A 15,609-nucleotide genomic window follows, 5' to 3' on the forward strand; every position below is an offset into this window, starting at 1 on the left:
CGCAAGATCGACGAGTGGGTGCACGAAATTAAAAATTTCTCAGGCAATTTTTCACGCAAGTTTCGAGACCCCTCTCATTGCACTCGCCTCGTAAGTTGTGTAAATGGGACAAATGGCGAATTTGAAACTACTGGTTTGTTGCAAAATACTAGTTTCCCGAAACTGAGAACTTGAGGCGTATGTTACGGCTTATTTGACACTTTAAACTCTGTCGATATAGGCAATATTACGAAACTTAGGAAGATTGATGTCATTCCAGCGAAATGGAGACAAGGGAAGGAGTAGGAAAGAAACGTTTGTGGATGCGCAGATATTTAGAAAAATTATTTTATATTTTTATATTACACATAAAATACATATTTATAAAATACACACGTATATTATATATAATACGTATATGTGTAGGGATAGGAAGTAACTCGTTACTTGTAACGAAGTTACAGTTACAGTAACTTTTTTGTTGCAACTATAACTTGGTTACTTTTTTCCATCTGTAACTATAATTTAACTTAAGTACATTTTTTCGGTAACTAGTAACTAAAATAATAGTTACTTTTACAATTACTTTACATATTTCAAAGTTATTATCAATTTAATGTAGGGTAAGTTTACCGATATCGCAGCGGCGCGGCTCCTAAATCGTACTAGCTCGGGTATAAATTCAACCACAGTACTTGTGGGATTATGTGGGAACTACATTATCGTCATTTTTCATTGAACTCAATATGTTAAGAACAATAGAAATTTTATTATTAATATTTATAGAAAAATCGTAACTTTGCTGCTATTTCTCAAAATATTTCGTAGATTGATTGCAAAAAAGGTAAAATAAATAATCTAAATTTGGATATTGTAATTTGGATTTGTAATGATCAAAATATTATCAAAGTCAAATTAATTAAGTTCAAATAACTTTGTGGTCTAATTTGTAAATTAAATAAATAAAGTTTTAAAAAATTTAATCTCCTAAATCGCGCCATGTCTTAGTTTTCTTAGTAGCATTATTGCTTTTGATCGTGATTATTGTAACAATATTGTTGTAACGTAGCAATGTTATTGCAACATTATTGAAAAGTTATCAAAATGATAACATTGATGAAAATTATATTTAGTTTACGATATTTATCTCCAATATTATTAAAATTATGCTTATCTAACGCATTTTTACAAAAAAAATATATATATCTATAGCAGAAAAAGTGTCGTTTTACCCCAGGAAGAGTAAGATTAACCTGTGGCGCGATTCAGGAAACCGGTTGCTTAAATTGCACTATTTGAAGGCTTCTTAAAAAACGTCATTTAAAAATTTATGACAATACATAAAATTCTGAAGAAAATAAATGTGAAAGGAGAAACATTTTACTTTATTATGACGTAAGAAAATTAAAAATATTCCTCAAAATTTCTTATAAGCCTTTATGTCAAAAGTGGTGCGATTTCGGCAACTTTATACCTTAATTGGGTAGATCTTAAAATAAGAACGAGTGATAATCGATTGGTAACCGCTTATTGATAGTGAGCAAGTATAGTACGTACACTGCTGTGTGTCAAATGGACTCTCTATGCAAAGTTGCCAGAAAACGGCCGCTGCAACATTGCTCACTAAGAGAAGCCACACAGGATGCGGTCATTTTACATTTGCAACACTTTTATTGTTAGAATCATTTCATTGACAAATAGTTCTAGCAAATGCGTTTATGACAGTCAAATCCGTGTACACTCAGCATCACAGTGTCACTGCAGAGAACATGTTTTAATATATAAATACAACAATTTAGTAATGTCAGAAATATAAAAGTTTAGTATTTAAAATAGCAATGCATTATAATATCATAAAAAATTTACAGAAAAAAGTAACTGAAATGTAACTGCATGCTCGTTATTGTTTCAGTAACTGTACTTGTAACGAGTTATTTCTCAAACTTATTTACTTGTAACTGGAATTCATTAGTTTGTGAAAGAAAAAAATCTGTAACTGTAATTAGTTACAAAGTAACTTTTTCAACCCTGTATATATATATATATTTTTTTTTAAGTGATTGCACGCTTTTACTCTTTAAATAATTTATTAGCTTTAAAAATTTAACATTGATTATTAAGTTATTCAATAATTGATTATGAATAATTGATTACAACCGATTACAGTACAAATCGAATATATTTAAATTTCGGGCGTTATATGTATATAGGAATCAGTAAGGTTTATTTAACAATAAGTGCTACATATTGCTTAATACATATTTAACAAAGGAAATCGCCGGATTACGTTTTTTCTTCTGCCGGCCGATATTCATATGTAGATTTTACAATTTCATTGCGCAATCATTTTGAGCGAATTAATGTGTAATTATAATAAATGATTAATTATACAATTTGCCGCGTATGCAAATAAGAGTACGCAATTAATATAATACAAATAATTATCAGTTAATGAATACTTTCCTTTATTTGTTTCATTTTAAGAATCTGTTAAAAAAATTGCCGCATTCTGCGCATAATCATTTCCCCGGCGTTGCTATAGCGCGACTTCAATTTTGATACAGCTTAAAGTTTCGCTTTTTTTCCGATTGCACTTCCTCTATCGGATAATTTATCAAGTTTCCCGCAGGTGCTCTCGATCCCCCTACAATCACAAATTCAAAATGCATCGCGCAATGCCTCCGCTTTTACATTCCGTCAGCGACCTTTCGAATCGAGACACTCTTATGAATGCTAATCGATGATTTTCCAAGGCTGCGATCGTCATTGCACTCGGCCAGTGTGTCGGTCGCCAGAAATACATCGGCGGACGAGAATTTCGTTTGTAAAGATATTTTCAGTGACGAGGCTGAAAAATGTATCGGTCATATAAGCGAATCATAAAGCGCACCCAAAGAACGATCGAGCGATAAAGTACAATGAATAAGATATAGAGCGGATTTATTTTAAAGCCGGCGTGAAGAGAGAACTTTACGGCTGAAAGAAAATGCTCGCGCTTAAAAAGTAATGCGCTCCCGAACTTGATATTTTTGTAATAAACCACGAAAAAAAAAAAACATTGAGGTTTGGAATAAACGCGTTTTATTCTACTTCTACAATTTGGAATATATTTTGCTCTGATTATATTACTGCTCTGATAGCGAGCGCGTGATCACACAATAGATAGAAGCACGCGTTCTCTTTCATAGATTCCTCCCGAGGCAAAGACTTTTCTCCTCGCCCTTCTCGCGCGCCCACGCGAGTTCCCGAGATCGTTGATTTTTCTCTGTTTACGCCGATTCGCAGATCGCATTATTTACGAGCGCAGGTAGATACGAGTCAGTGCTATCGATTTTCCGACATCCAGCGCGGATGGATTACAAATCGACGGCATGCAAATGCGCTTTTTATCGAGCCGGCTCCTGAAAATGCTCTTCACGCTGCCGCCGTCGCCGACCGTCGCCGCCGGCTGCGCAACGGGAAAAGTGCATCCGGAATCGGCGATAGGGGTCGACGTCTGCGGCATTCGCAGCACTCCGTCGCAAAAGCGCGGCGTTTCAAGTATAAAGTAAATTATACCCCCGGCGCGATTCCATCAACGGTAAACCGCTTCGCAGAAATTCCCTCGGGACTCTTTCGTTGCGCGCAAATTCCGCGGTTAGCGGAACGATGGACACGCCACGGACGAACAAACACTATCGATTTATCGGGGATCTTAATACGGCCCTCGCGATAGTCGGCAACTTTTTATATCAATATTATCCGTTCGATAGAATCATTACGACCTTCTGCATCCTCGCCAATATTTGCGGCCACTGTGTTGGCAGAACGTTAAGAGGATCTTGAAAGGAGGAAATTACCAACATTATAGGATACAAACTCTCCAAATGGATGTAAGAATTGAACTTTTTTAACGTCTGAGGTACACACAAGAATGAATGATAGGATACTCAACTCGAATTTAAAAATGAAGAAAATAAAAAATGAGAGGCCAAATTCGTTATTAGTACGAATTGTAACAATTGCTTGTAGAATTATTCGGTTAGTAGCTCGCCGTTTTTCAGCGGCGCTAATATGCCAATACAAAGGCACTTTTACTTTCGATCATTTTCTAAACTTTTTCAAGGTACCTACATTTTAACATTTAATTACAAATACTTCCTCATTGTTTTTAAACTTGAACCCATTATCGCACGAATGTATAAAAACTCGAGTGTTTTTTTGTTATTTAACTTATTTTTATTCGGATGTACATCTTTCGAGTTATGCAAAGTTAAACAATAATATGGGATTTTGTCGGTTTTTTAAGCGGAATTTTTCATATCGAAATATTTTTTCGATACATCGCTTGTCACCTACGGGATTGGTATTCAGAAGCAAGAGAGATATTTTATGCTTTTTGCTTAACGTTAAACAGGAATAAAATGATATTTCTAATGATATCTATATCTCTAAAGTTTCTGAACACAGCAAAGTTCTAAATCAAGAAAATTCTAAAGGATGGATAATTTTGTAACAAAATACTGTTTCTTAAACAAAACTAACTTCTTAAAATTATTTTTGGGCTTTGACAAACTTATTCAGTCGGTTCAGACATCTATAGCATATCGTGAATTCGTTCCTATCTATGTAGGAACTGATGTAACTGCTTCGCACACAATTTTATATACGGGATTGTTATAAATTTTTTATTATTATTTTTCGGTTTATCTTCACTTTGAGTGTTATCTTTTATATTATTTAATTTTGTGTTGATTATTTATTTCAGAGCATATTACACATTACAACCACGATTTCGACTGGAAAAATGCATTAATTATAGACACAGAGCCTAAATATTTCCGCCACTTATTTCCTTGCTGTGCATTATATGTTTACAAATCGTGTTTTAAGCAATAAATGTTTCATTACTTTGAGAATCTGTTAAACAACATTTTTACGTTTATAATTGTTTAAGTTTCAATATAAAATATTGACTATAAAGAAAGTTATTCAATATATTACTTTCTTCTCCTCTACCGATATATTACATGTACAACTTTTTAATTTTGTTAAACCCAAGTTGAGTATCCCACTATTTATTTCTATTTCTGTGTGAAAAGATTTTCAATAGTATCAAGCCAATTCGGAGAATTTTTTATGTCGATAATTCCATAAGATTAGGATTCCTTTTCGCGGAATTTGCATATTACACATATTATGAAAAATAATATAAGATGAAGCAATTAGTGACACTTCTCCATTAGAAACGGAACTCTGACGCGCTCGAGCACATTCCGGTCGTATCTTATTAATATCGATAATGCGAACCACGCGTGATTGGCTTACCAATCAACCTGGCCCCAATCGGCCCCTGCAAAACAACCCCACCGCAGAGGCCACCGTGCAACGGCCACCCTCGCAAAGCTGTCCCTCGGATCACCCTATTAAACTGACGGCGAGTGCCGGGCAATATTGAGTTAGGTGGCAATAGCCTAAATTGCAGTGGAGCCCTGCACGGCCTTTACTTCGGCGCAATCGATCGCGCTGGAACGATAATTGCCGCACAGTGAAACACATGCGGTTCCTGTCTTAAACCCGGCATAGTTCAGTAGTTTAGTTTAAACTCTAAAGTTTCGCGTATTCGCGAATCTTCGTAAATTTCGGCCAGCGATTGATCGCTCTTTTATCAATCTTTTCGATACTGAAGTATGCCATACTTTTGCAAACACTCGAGCGACATACACATAAATAAAATGCATTAGAACTTTATACAAAATAAAGTAATATCTAAAATTAAAAAAAAATAAAAAAAAAAATAAGTCTAATTGTAACAGACATCATGCGTTTTATTAGATTTTCAATATCAAAGTGCGATAATGAAAAGAATAAAGGGACATACATACCTAAACGAGTGGAAACGAGACCTCGCTTTACGATTCTTTTTTTGTGGAAAAATGAAAATAAATAGAACGATCATGTTTGTTTTATTATAAAGATTATATTTTCTCTATTTTACATTTAAATTTTATTAAAAAATAATATAAACTAGTGTTGCTATTCAAGTTTAAATGTAAATTATGTTTTGTACGTAAATCACGTTCTTTTTTTTTTAAACTACGTTTACAGGGATCACTACTGCTCCCACAGGAATCATTAGGAAGCAAAATGACACGAGCTTCATAAAGTTGAAATATAGATCTAGTATTTGATGTAGCTGTTTTTCGCAAAATAAAGTTCGAACAAAATAGCGGCTGTTCCAATTCAATATAACGATTTTTCATTAAACTCTGTTTGTTTTTGATTGCAACAAAGAACTAAGTATCGTAAAAAAAATCTCGCTCAAACACTAGTTTTTAGTGTCGAGAAAAAGTATGTCAACTTGCAAATCAATCGATCGAGCCGTTTTCGAGGCGTTTTTGAAAATATGATTTCGAAAAACTCGACTAACGACGCTATTTTAGTCTATCTTTTTAAATAAAATTTAAAAGTAAAGAAAGGTAGGTGATCTTTACGAAGAAATGAACGTGACTTCTTTGTCTCTTTCCGTTTTCTATAAAAAATTCGTAAAGTTAAGTTCTTGTCTTGCTCTTCTTGGGCATGCTCCATTAATTTTGATATGGGGCGCGTATAATTAATTGGTACAGCTATCTGGCATTACCGAAAAGGCAGACCTGAGCCCAAGATAAGATTGTTAAGTTCTCAAATTTCACTATAATCACTCAAACTTATTTTGCGTTTCGCTGCTTCACGATTTAATGACGAATGATTGTTTGTTGTCGTGGATGTAGCGGAAGCGCAGCTGGGAAAGCAGGGCGTTTTGGAATTCCGCACCCTCCACGTAGGCGGATATCCTCATGCGGGCGAAGACATACCGCATTTCGTGGGCCAGCTGCAGCAGATCTGGTTCAACGGATATCCATACTTGGAGATTGCGCGCAGCGCGGGAAGCCATCAAGCTTCGCATCAGGGCGTCGCGCCCATCATCCGAGTCACCGGCAAGTTCGGCAAGAGAAACCATCCGGTTCATCATCCGGTGACCTTCACCTCCAAGCACACTTTCGTAGGACTTCCGGTACTCAAGGCGTACCTGGAGACTAACATCTATTTCCAGGTGAAAAGTGATATTTTTCGGAAGTCACGGACATCGCGCGATTCCGTTGAGTCATTCAGCAAACAAACGAGGGTTCATTTCTATCACGTTTTTTTCCAACTTTTGTTTCGGTAAAACCTTAGCCAGATTATCTATTAATATATAAAATAAGTTAAAAATTTAACGAAGTATTAAGTCTCTAAGTAATGAATAAATTAAATTAAATGACTACTATTCTTGCGGAAATGGAATTTATTATATGCATTCATTGCAAGTATAATAAAACATATTTATAAAGTTTCAGGACGTCGAGTCAAAGAATAAACAAAAATAACTAATAACGCATACGTTTAGAACCCTTTTCAATGCAAACAATATTATTAATAGTTTTGCCGTGTATTGACAAACTTTATTTCCTAATAAGTGAATTCGCTCTATCACTCCGCGATATCAAATTGATAGTATTTGTTAGATTTTTGCGTATAAATAAGTTAAAATATCAAATTGGGGAATATAAAAATATTAAGTCTTGTAAAACACTTACTTCCTTATTTGATGATTTTTATTTTTAAATGTAACTAGGAGGACTTAATTAATAATTATTTGTCTAAAAAGCATATAGATTTAAAAAAAAGTACAATTTCAGATGAATCGTAGCAACTATTAAAAAATAAGATCGTAGGAAAGCAATCATTAGACGCACCTCGCCGCGTTTAATATCTCAATGTAATAATGATTTTATCATCGTTAGGGAAAATATAACTCAAACTGCAGAAGGGAAATCTCATCGCCTTACACTTGTAAATTATTTTTCAGTTCAAAACGCGTGAAGCGAACGGCTTGATCCTTTATAACGCTGGAAGAGAACATGATTTCATCGCGGTAGAGCTAGTAAACGGGCACGTGCACTACGTGTTTGACCTAGGCGACGGAGCTGTCAGGGTCAGGGACACTTCGAAGACCAAGCTGAACGATGGCAAGTGGCACGCTGTCAGTATCGGTAGACCTGCTTCAAAGAGGCATACTCTCTCCGTGGACGATCACGTGACCGCTGTCAACAGTCAGGGCAGCAACGAGAATCTTGACCTCGATGGCATTTTGTATATAGGTAAGTAAATATAGAGAGAAAGAATAATATTGATGTATATGCATATTAAAGAATTAACTAAATTATATAGTCTGAATAAGTTGGTTTTAACACATTAATTTTAAAACAATAGATATGAATTAATTTACATATATAACTTTCACAAATAATTACTTTTTGCATTGGCGCAAAATTGGTACATTTAGCACAAAATATTATTTAAAATAATTCTCTTTAAATATTGAAATAGCACGCGTAAAATATATCATGTCACACTTTATATCACAGCTGTTAACTAGCAGCCGCGATATTCATTCCTCTCCATAAGAGTTATTTTAAAATAATGTTTCTCGTTAAACACTAATTTTGCACCAATGTGAAACATAATTATAAAAGTTATATGTAAATTATGTATTTAAAGTTTATAACCGTTACTTTAAAATTAATGTTAAAAGTAAATTTTAAAAATTACTTAAAATGTTAATATTTCTTAATATGTATTATTAATTTATTTTTATACGATGTCAAGTTATGATAATCTGAACATTGCATTTTCTCTATTTAATCCACCCGTTATATAACGCGCGGCAATACAATTAATCAGGATTCTATTCGACAATTTCATTCGGGAAATATTACTACAATAAAATAACAGTGTGCACGCGATATTAATTTAATTTAATTAGCCGGTCGTGATTTACATTGGCAATCCGTTTATTGTATAAGTTAAATACGTCATTTATATATTGGTTTCTTAATTAGTTTAATGAATTATGTTATGTAACGGGAACCACATTCCCGTTTAGCTTACCACATTTGTCATAATATTTGTTTAGTGATAAGACTTTCCAACAAAATACGAGATCTTCAAGTTCTCTAATTTTATCTTTAAAAAATGTTCAAGGATGTATAGGACATTTCTCAAAACTTAAAAAAATTATGAACAACTTACAGATTGTTTTATATTATACTTGAAAATAGTAGAAAAAATTTAACGGCGATTTTCTATCTGAATAAAAAGTTATTTTAATGAAAAATAGGACATGTGCTTTAATGAAAATTAATAATGAAATAATAAAATAATAAATAATGAAAAAGGTTTGAATTCTTTTATTCAAGTACTTTAAGTGTTCATTGATTTACGTAAAGTTTCATTGCGATGCAAAGATCAGTTCTGTAAAATAAACAAAATTTATTTATTTATTTATTCAGAAAATAATTAAACAGACAATCACAATAAAACTTTGTATAAATTATCTTGAAATTAAAATATTGTAAAGCACTTGATGTACTTCACAAAAAAAGTCGAGATTTTTCTTAATGTTTGAAAAACAATTTAACTTTTAATAACAAATAGAATAAACATATTATACAAATATGTTATTAAATAAAAACATAATCTTATTCACACAACTTTTATATACATGTATATATAATTCATTTGAAATATGAATATCAACACATTTCCAAATTTTGTTTACTGTGTTGGGACTGTCCAATACATCCTTAAGCTATTCTATTCTTTCACTATTCAGCAAAAATATTTGTGCACGTATAAATTTTATATGTCTCACAATTCGGTGCTCGCGTTTTGAAATACGTAATATTTATAAATTTCAAAAGTATCGATAGTTTTTATTGAACATATATTACAGAATTTATCTCGTATAAAAACTGAATATTGCACGTTAAATTTTGATAATTATCAGAAAATTAACTTATAACTCCTTGACAACTTTATAACTTTAACTGATCTATGAAATATTAACTGATCTATGAAAGATTGATGTCAATTAGATCAATTCGAATGGTAAATATAGTCGCGTAAGAAGTGTATATATTTAATGCAGAGATTTATTCATGAAAGCAAAACAGCTTTGCATATTCTTAATACTTTACAAGTTTATATAAGATAAATATCGATAACTGGAGAGCTCTAATTATTTAAGCGTTTTCCTTTTTCATTCCTTGTCTTCTTTATCTCTTGTCCATTTCTTTTGTATTCTATAACAGAAAGTACAAAATCGATTATTAAATTCCTGTATAAACATGTGCCGGACATATCAGAAATTCCACAATTTAATATCCAGGATTTAATAACCGTTCAGTAATTATTGTATGAAATATTCTCAATTTTTTTTACTATAATTGTATTAAGAACGGTTCATTTACACTTAATTCTTTCTTAACAGTTTTTAAAGATAAATGGCTTATACGTTGCAAACTTTTAAAAAGCAATTCAATAACAAAACGTTATTCTTTCGCCACAAGAAATTTAATAGCTCTTCAAAATGCATTATAAAGTAAAGACAATTAGCTTCATTTGAATCTTCTTTCTTCAAAACTTTTATTCGTCGAAGACGGTATAGAGAGACAATCTTAATTATAGTATTCGAATACTGGTCATTTAAATCATAAATTTTTCGTCGAGAAGATATTCGATTTCCTGTAACGAAAGATTATCGTAAAAAAAGGGAGGTCACTTACATGGTATCTCCATTCTACATTTTCCTATACTATCTTCCCTTTGTCCCGGCGGGCAGCGTTGCGGCGCTGCAATAATATTCCTGGATCCAATCGGCTGAACAAACCAATCAGGCATGACGGTATCATGCGGAATATCATACAATTTCTCCTTTTTTCTCACTTTCGTGTCGTCATTTTCAATTCGGAAGGCTTTCTTCTCGTTTGTCGTCGATGTCTTCTTCGCCGCGCTGCGTCAAGGAATCGATCTATGATCGTGTAAAGCCGACAAGCACACGTCCAAGTAAACTTGTCGAGTATGCACGCGCAAACACGCTTGTGCAAGTTTATTGGAGTGTGTAGATAACAAAACTGCATAGTTATTTTGACTTGCACACGCGGCTGAAGCAAATTTGAAAAATCAATCGGTAACCTCGCACCAAACTAATTTGCTCGAGTAAACCGGGATTTGAGTAGCGGCGAGGCGGACTTTTCAGACCAACGGAAAGCTGGCGTTGCAAATAAAAGTAATTATGTTGAAACATATAATATATCAAAGAATCAACTATTAATGGGCTAACAAGAGTAACCGCTGGTTGTTGGTGCGTAGAATTAACAATTTTATTAATTTAAAAACGGACGTTTCGACTCAGCTTCGAGTCATCTCCAGCTACAATTCCTTCTCTCTTGAACGCTATCAGAGAATATATCAGAGAATTGTTTCTTACTTGCACTTTCTGTATCCATATTTCACAATTTAATTAAAATAAATGTAGCAGTGATCGGACGTGCACCTGGATCCGGACAGCCACAAAAACTTATTATATTAATCTAAATGCCTTCTTTATTAATATTAAGTCTTTGTTAATATTAAATATTTAAATATTACAAATAACTTTAGTATAAAAGGAGTTTGCGATTGATATCATAAATTTCTGTATGGTTGTCTGGTTATTGGGACAAGTCCGGTCATTGAGACGTTTACCTTAATCAATATTAATAAATGTTATTACACAAAAACAGCTACAAATTTTTACTTAGCACAAATATACAATAGAGGAAAATCGGTGGTATATCACTTTGTTTTTTAAAAATGTTTCTTAAACAAAAGCAAAAAACAAAACTTCAAAAACATGAATATTTGGAAGTGTTTCCTATTAGATGGTACAGTAGTTTTTATAACACTGTTTTGTATTTTGTAATAAATAATGTATCTTCAGCATAATTCAAAAAGAGCATCTGAAAAATTGGTCCCCAAAAAGTAACATAATAGACAGTAATGGCTGAATTCAGACATGGCCCTGTAGGGAAGGCGTTAACTATAAGATAAATGGATAAACTAAGTAATAATATGTATATATGTAATAACATATATTTAAGTAATAATACAATATATATTTTTATATATTAAACAGCAAAGTTAATAAAATTAAAAGGCTAGAATTGAACCTGTTTACACTGCACAACAATTTTATATTTTAAACCGCACTACGAGGACCATGTGAAAGAGAAAAATATAAACAAAACAATTTTAGGAAGCTACGAATGTGTAAAATGATCTAATATTATCAATAATCTATTCATTTTTTTTTAAACTATGCAGTTTGCAAAAGAAAATGTGTGAAAATTTTACTCTGGTTTTGAATACAAAAATGTATTCTTAGCAAATTTAATATAGTATTGTAATGAGTCGTGAATATATGGACTATAGATTTTTATTTCTTTAATTTTATCTAAGCAGATCATGTGTTTATCGATATTAATAGAGTACAATGTTTTGTTTCCGAGTAAAAAGGGGCCGCATTAGAAATGTCTATGTCAGTATCGGTGCCTTCTCTAATTCTATTTACACTAATTTTTTTCAATCGATTTTTATAAAACAATTGCTCATTGATTGCTTTTATTATTGCCGTTATTAGATTTTTAATTTTTGTTCAGTTAAAGAACAATTCTTTAATGCAAATGTTTCACATAATTACTTTCAATGCTGTACTTACATGTTGCATAAGCATGCTTGTAAAAATGTCTAAATCATAAAATTGCACAATTATTGCAAATACACGTTTCAGCTTAGTTGCACAAGTATACTTGATAATTTTACTTGAACGTGAACGGCTGGCTTAATATTATCCGCATTAGCAATGTTTGGATGTGCGCTCGCTATTAGTAAATGCCATTCAATTGTGACATTTCCAGATCAAACACGTCGCGTCTCGTAATCGAAGAAGAAAAATTTGAAATTTTATCGTTTTATATTGGAATTACACTTTTATTGCTTAATTTCGTATTCTATAACTTGTCATTTATTTTTTCAATCGTTTGTTTCAGTCTTTCTCTCTCGTATATATCAGACACAAATATAGAATAAAATTATCAAAACAATTCAATATCGTTCTGAATATGTCAAATACGATGCTCTCGATCCAAAAGTACCTTCACCAGAAAAGAAGTTTGGTTAGTAGTCCAATTAAATATTCGTTCAATACAATCAAAAATAATTTCACTCTTTTAAACATGTAGCATCACCAAATGTAATAATATAATCGTTTGGCAATATTTACGAAATATTAAAAAAATTGAAATAACTTTATATTATCTGTTATAATAACCGAATGTTTAATTTGTTTAATTACTTTTTCACTCAATATTTGAGAGTCATTATCAAATTCATTTTTCAATGTATACATAGCTCGTTCAGACTCATCTCGTTTATCAGACGCGACATGCTTTTTCGGAAAATCTAATTTATTCCGAGACATGTACAATGCGTTGCATTGATGCCTGGGGTACCTATTTTAAGGACCACGTTTCTTTCTTAGTTATTTTTACGTTCATGACCAAATACTGCTGTCAACAATCACCGCAGCATTCAGTCATGAACATAAAAATAATCAAGAAAGAAACGTGGTCCATAAAATTGGTACCCCAGGCATCAATGCAACGCACTGTACGTGTTCGTTCGTACCTGTCAAAAAACTTTAAGTCTCAAAACCAATCCATCTCGACTCGGACGAGCACCCCTATCAGAAAACAATATTTTTTAAATATTTAAAAAAACGTTATAATAAAAAATAAATATTTAAAAAACATTGTCTGCTGATAGGGACGTTCTTAGGAATATCCTTCGTCGTCTACATACGTACTGATAATCTTTGTCCAAGTGTTTGTATTCATTGGCGACCGTCCACTTCTCATCCGGCGAGACGTGACCCTTCATCATTTGAATCTCGATTTGCGGCATTTTCGACTCTGGTTGACCGTTCTCCGCGTTGCTCGTCGCTTGTTCCGGCGAGATTCGCACAATGAGCCAACTCTGCGGCTGGATGACCGACGTCAATGAGAAACGAACGATCGAGAGTAGCAGAATTCGAGAAACGAGATCGCGAGGAGACATAATGACCGGTAATTCAGGAAAATTAGTAATTATTGAATCTCTTTCTCAACGTCTATTTATTATATCTCGCGACGCGCTACGAGCGACTATGGCAACGTGATTAGCGAATCCGGGGATTCCACGAATTATGCCGATCCAAGTGAGCGATAACGCCGCTATTATCTCCTTGTCACGCGTCAACTGATTTCCGCTGATTCTCCTGACGTCGCTCGTCTAAGCTCTTCGAACTTGATTGCACCGGCGCGGGACGGTAGGCACGATTGACGATTCAAGCGGTTTACGAATTTGTGCACTTTCGACGATGATGCACAGACGACTGCTTGAAGTGCGAAAATGATCGGCTTCTCGTGATTCTAACTTAGCGAGCCGCACATCCGGCATTCAACCGCAGCGCACGTCCGCAAGTGTAAGATTAAATTCGTGAGTGGCCCGCCGTTATTAATACGATTTAATATATAGCTCGGCGAATGTAATAAACGATACAACCGTGATAAGAGCGTGATTGGATTAGTTTTATTTGTAAAACTGATAAAAGCTCGCTTGGATGTAATTAACACTTTTCTTAACGTACCCTGTTTAAAAACAAGCTAATAAAAAATGAATACAGAAATAAAATTAAATTTTCCCGGGAAAAAGTTTTTTTTATATAATTATATTTAAAAAAATCCATAATTACAATTATATATAATTTAATATATAAAAACAAATTTTGTATAATCACATATAATTATATATAATATTATATATGTTTTAATATAAGGTAAAGTTGCCGAAATCGCACCACTTTTGACATAAAGGCTTATAACTAAGAAACTATAAGGAATATTTTTAACTTTTTTACATCTTAATGAAGTACAACATTTCTCCTTTCATATTTATTTTTTTCGGAATTTTTTGTATCGTCATAAATTTTTAAATAACACTTTTTAAAAAGTTTTGAAATAGTGCGAGTTAGGCAACTGGTCTTCTAAATCGCACCACAGGTTAATATTGATCTTCCTGGGGTAAAACGACACTTTATCTGCTACATTCTTTCTTCTCGAGCAAAAATGCGATAGATAAACTTAATTTTATTAATATTGGAGATAAATACCGTAAACTAAAAATAATTTCTATTAATATTATTATTTCAATAATTTTTCAATAATATTGCAATAATATTGTTATATTATGATAATATTGTTACAATGTTTGTTCTGTATGATTATTAAATTTGATTATATATATGTATAACCACAATCAAAACAATGATGCGATTTAGGAAACTAAGGCATTTTGTAAAATTTTATTTATTTAATTTAAAAATAACAGCATAAAGTTACTAAACTTTGTTAATTTAATTTTAATAGTATTGTGATTATTTCAAATTATCAAAATTTAAATTATTTATTTTATCTTTTTTGTAATGAAGCTAGGAAATGTTTTGAAAAATAGCAACAAATTTACGTTTTGTTTATAAATATTAATAACAAAATTTCTATTGTTTTTAATATGTTCAGTTTAATGAAAGATAATGATAATGTTATATAGTTTCCAAATAATTTTACAAAGAGGGTACAAGTACTGTGAATTTATACGCAAGGTAGTGCGACTTAGAAGCCAATACGATATCGGTAACCTTAGTCTATGTGGACA

The 15,609-nt window shown here is 32.6% G+C and overlaps 2 protein-coding genes across 8 annotated transcripts in view; one reads left to right on the top strand and one right to left on the bottom strand.

The window, feature by feature from the left end:
• Positions 1-15,609, top strand: part of LOC105196291 (neurexin-3) — a 502,597-nt gene that overhangs the window by 432,537 nt on the left and 54,451 nt on the right. For all 6 annotated transcript variants that reach the window (XM_039447938.1, XM_026137070.2, XM_026137067.2 and 3 more), the window contains 2 exons: positions 6,729-7,051; positions 7,847-8,138. In XM_039447938.1, coding sequence (XP_039303872.1) covers positions 6,729-7,051; positions 7,847-8,138 — 615 coding nt within the window. The remainder of the gene's footprint in view (positions 1-6,728; positions 7,052-7,846; positions 8,139-15,609) is intronic.
• On the bottom strand, positions 9,543-14,390 carry LOC105196286. Of its 2 annotated transcripts, XM_011162108.3 has the most exons (3): positions 13,724-14,390; positions 10,605-10,831; positions 9,543-10,121 (listed from the first exon to the last, which is right to left on the bottom strand). In XM_011162108.3, coding segments are annotated over exons 1-3 (480 nt in total). In that variant the 5' UTR covers positions 13,975-14,390; the 3' UTR covers positions 9,543-10,119. The 2 variants fall into 2 exon arrangements, with proteins under 2 accessions (XP_011160410.1, XP_039303874.1); XM_039447940.1 differs by lacking the exon at positions 9,543-10,121 and having other exon boundaries at positions 10,332-10,831.

Source organism: Solenopsis invicta, chromosome 4, assembly GCF_016802725.1.
Source record: "Solenopsis invicta isolate M01_SB chromosome 4, UNIL_Sinv_3.0, whole genome shotgun sequence".
Lineage (NCBI taxonomy): Eukaryota > Metazoa > Arthropoda > Insecta > Hymenoptera > Formicidae > Solenopsis > Solenopsis invicta.

Coding starts and splice junctions, on each gene's coding strand:
- LOC105196286 (XM_039447940.1), bottom strand. CDS start 13,974: ATGTCTCCTCGCGATCTCGTTTCTCGAATTCTGCTACTCTCGATCGTT. Junction 10,832..13,723: donor CACTTGGACAAAGATTATCA/GTACGTATGTAG, acceptor TCCTTGACGCAG/CGCGGCGAAGAAGACATCGA.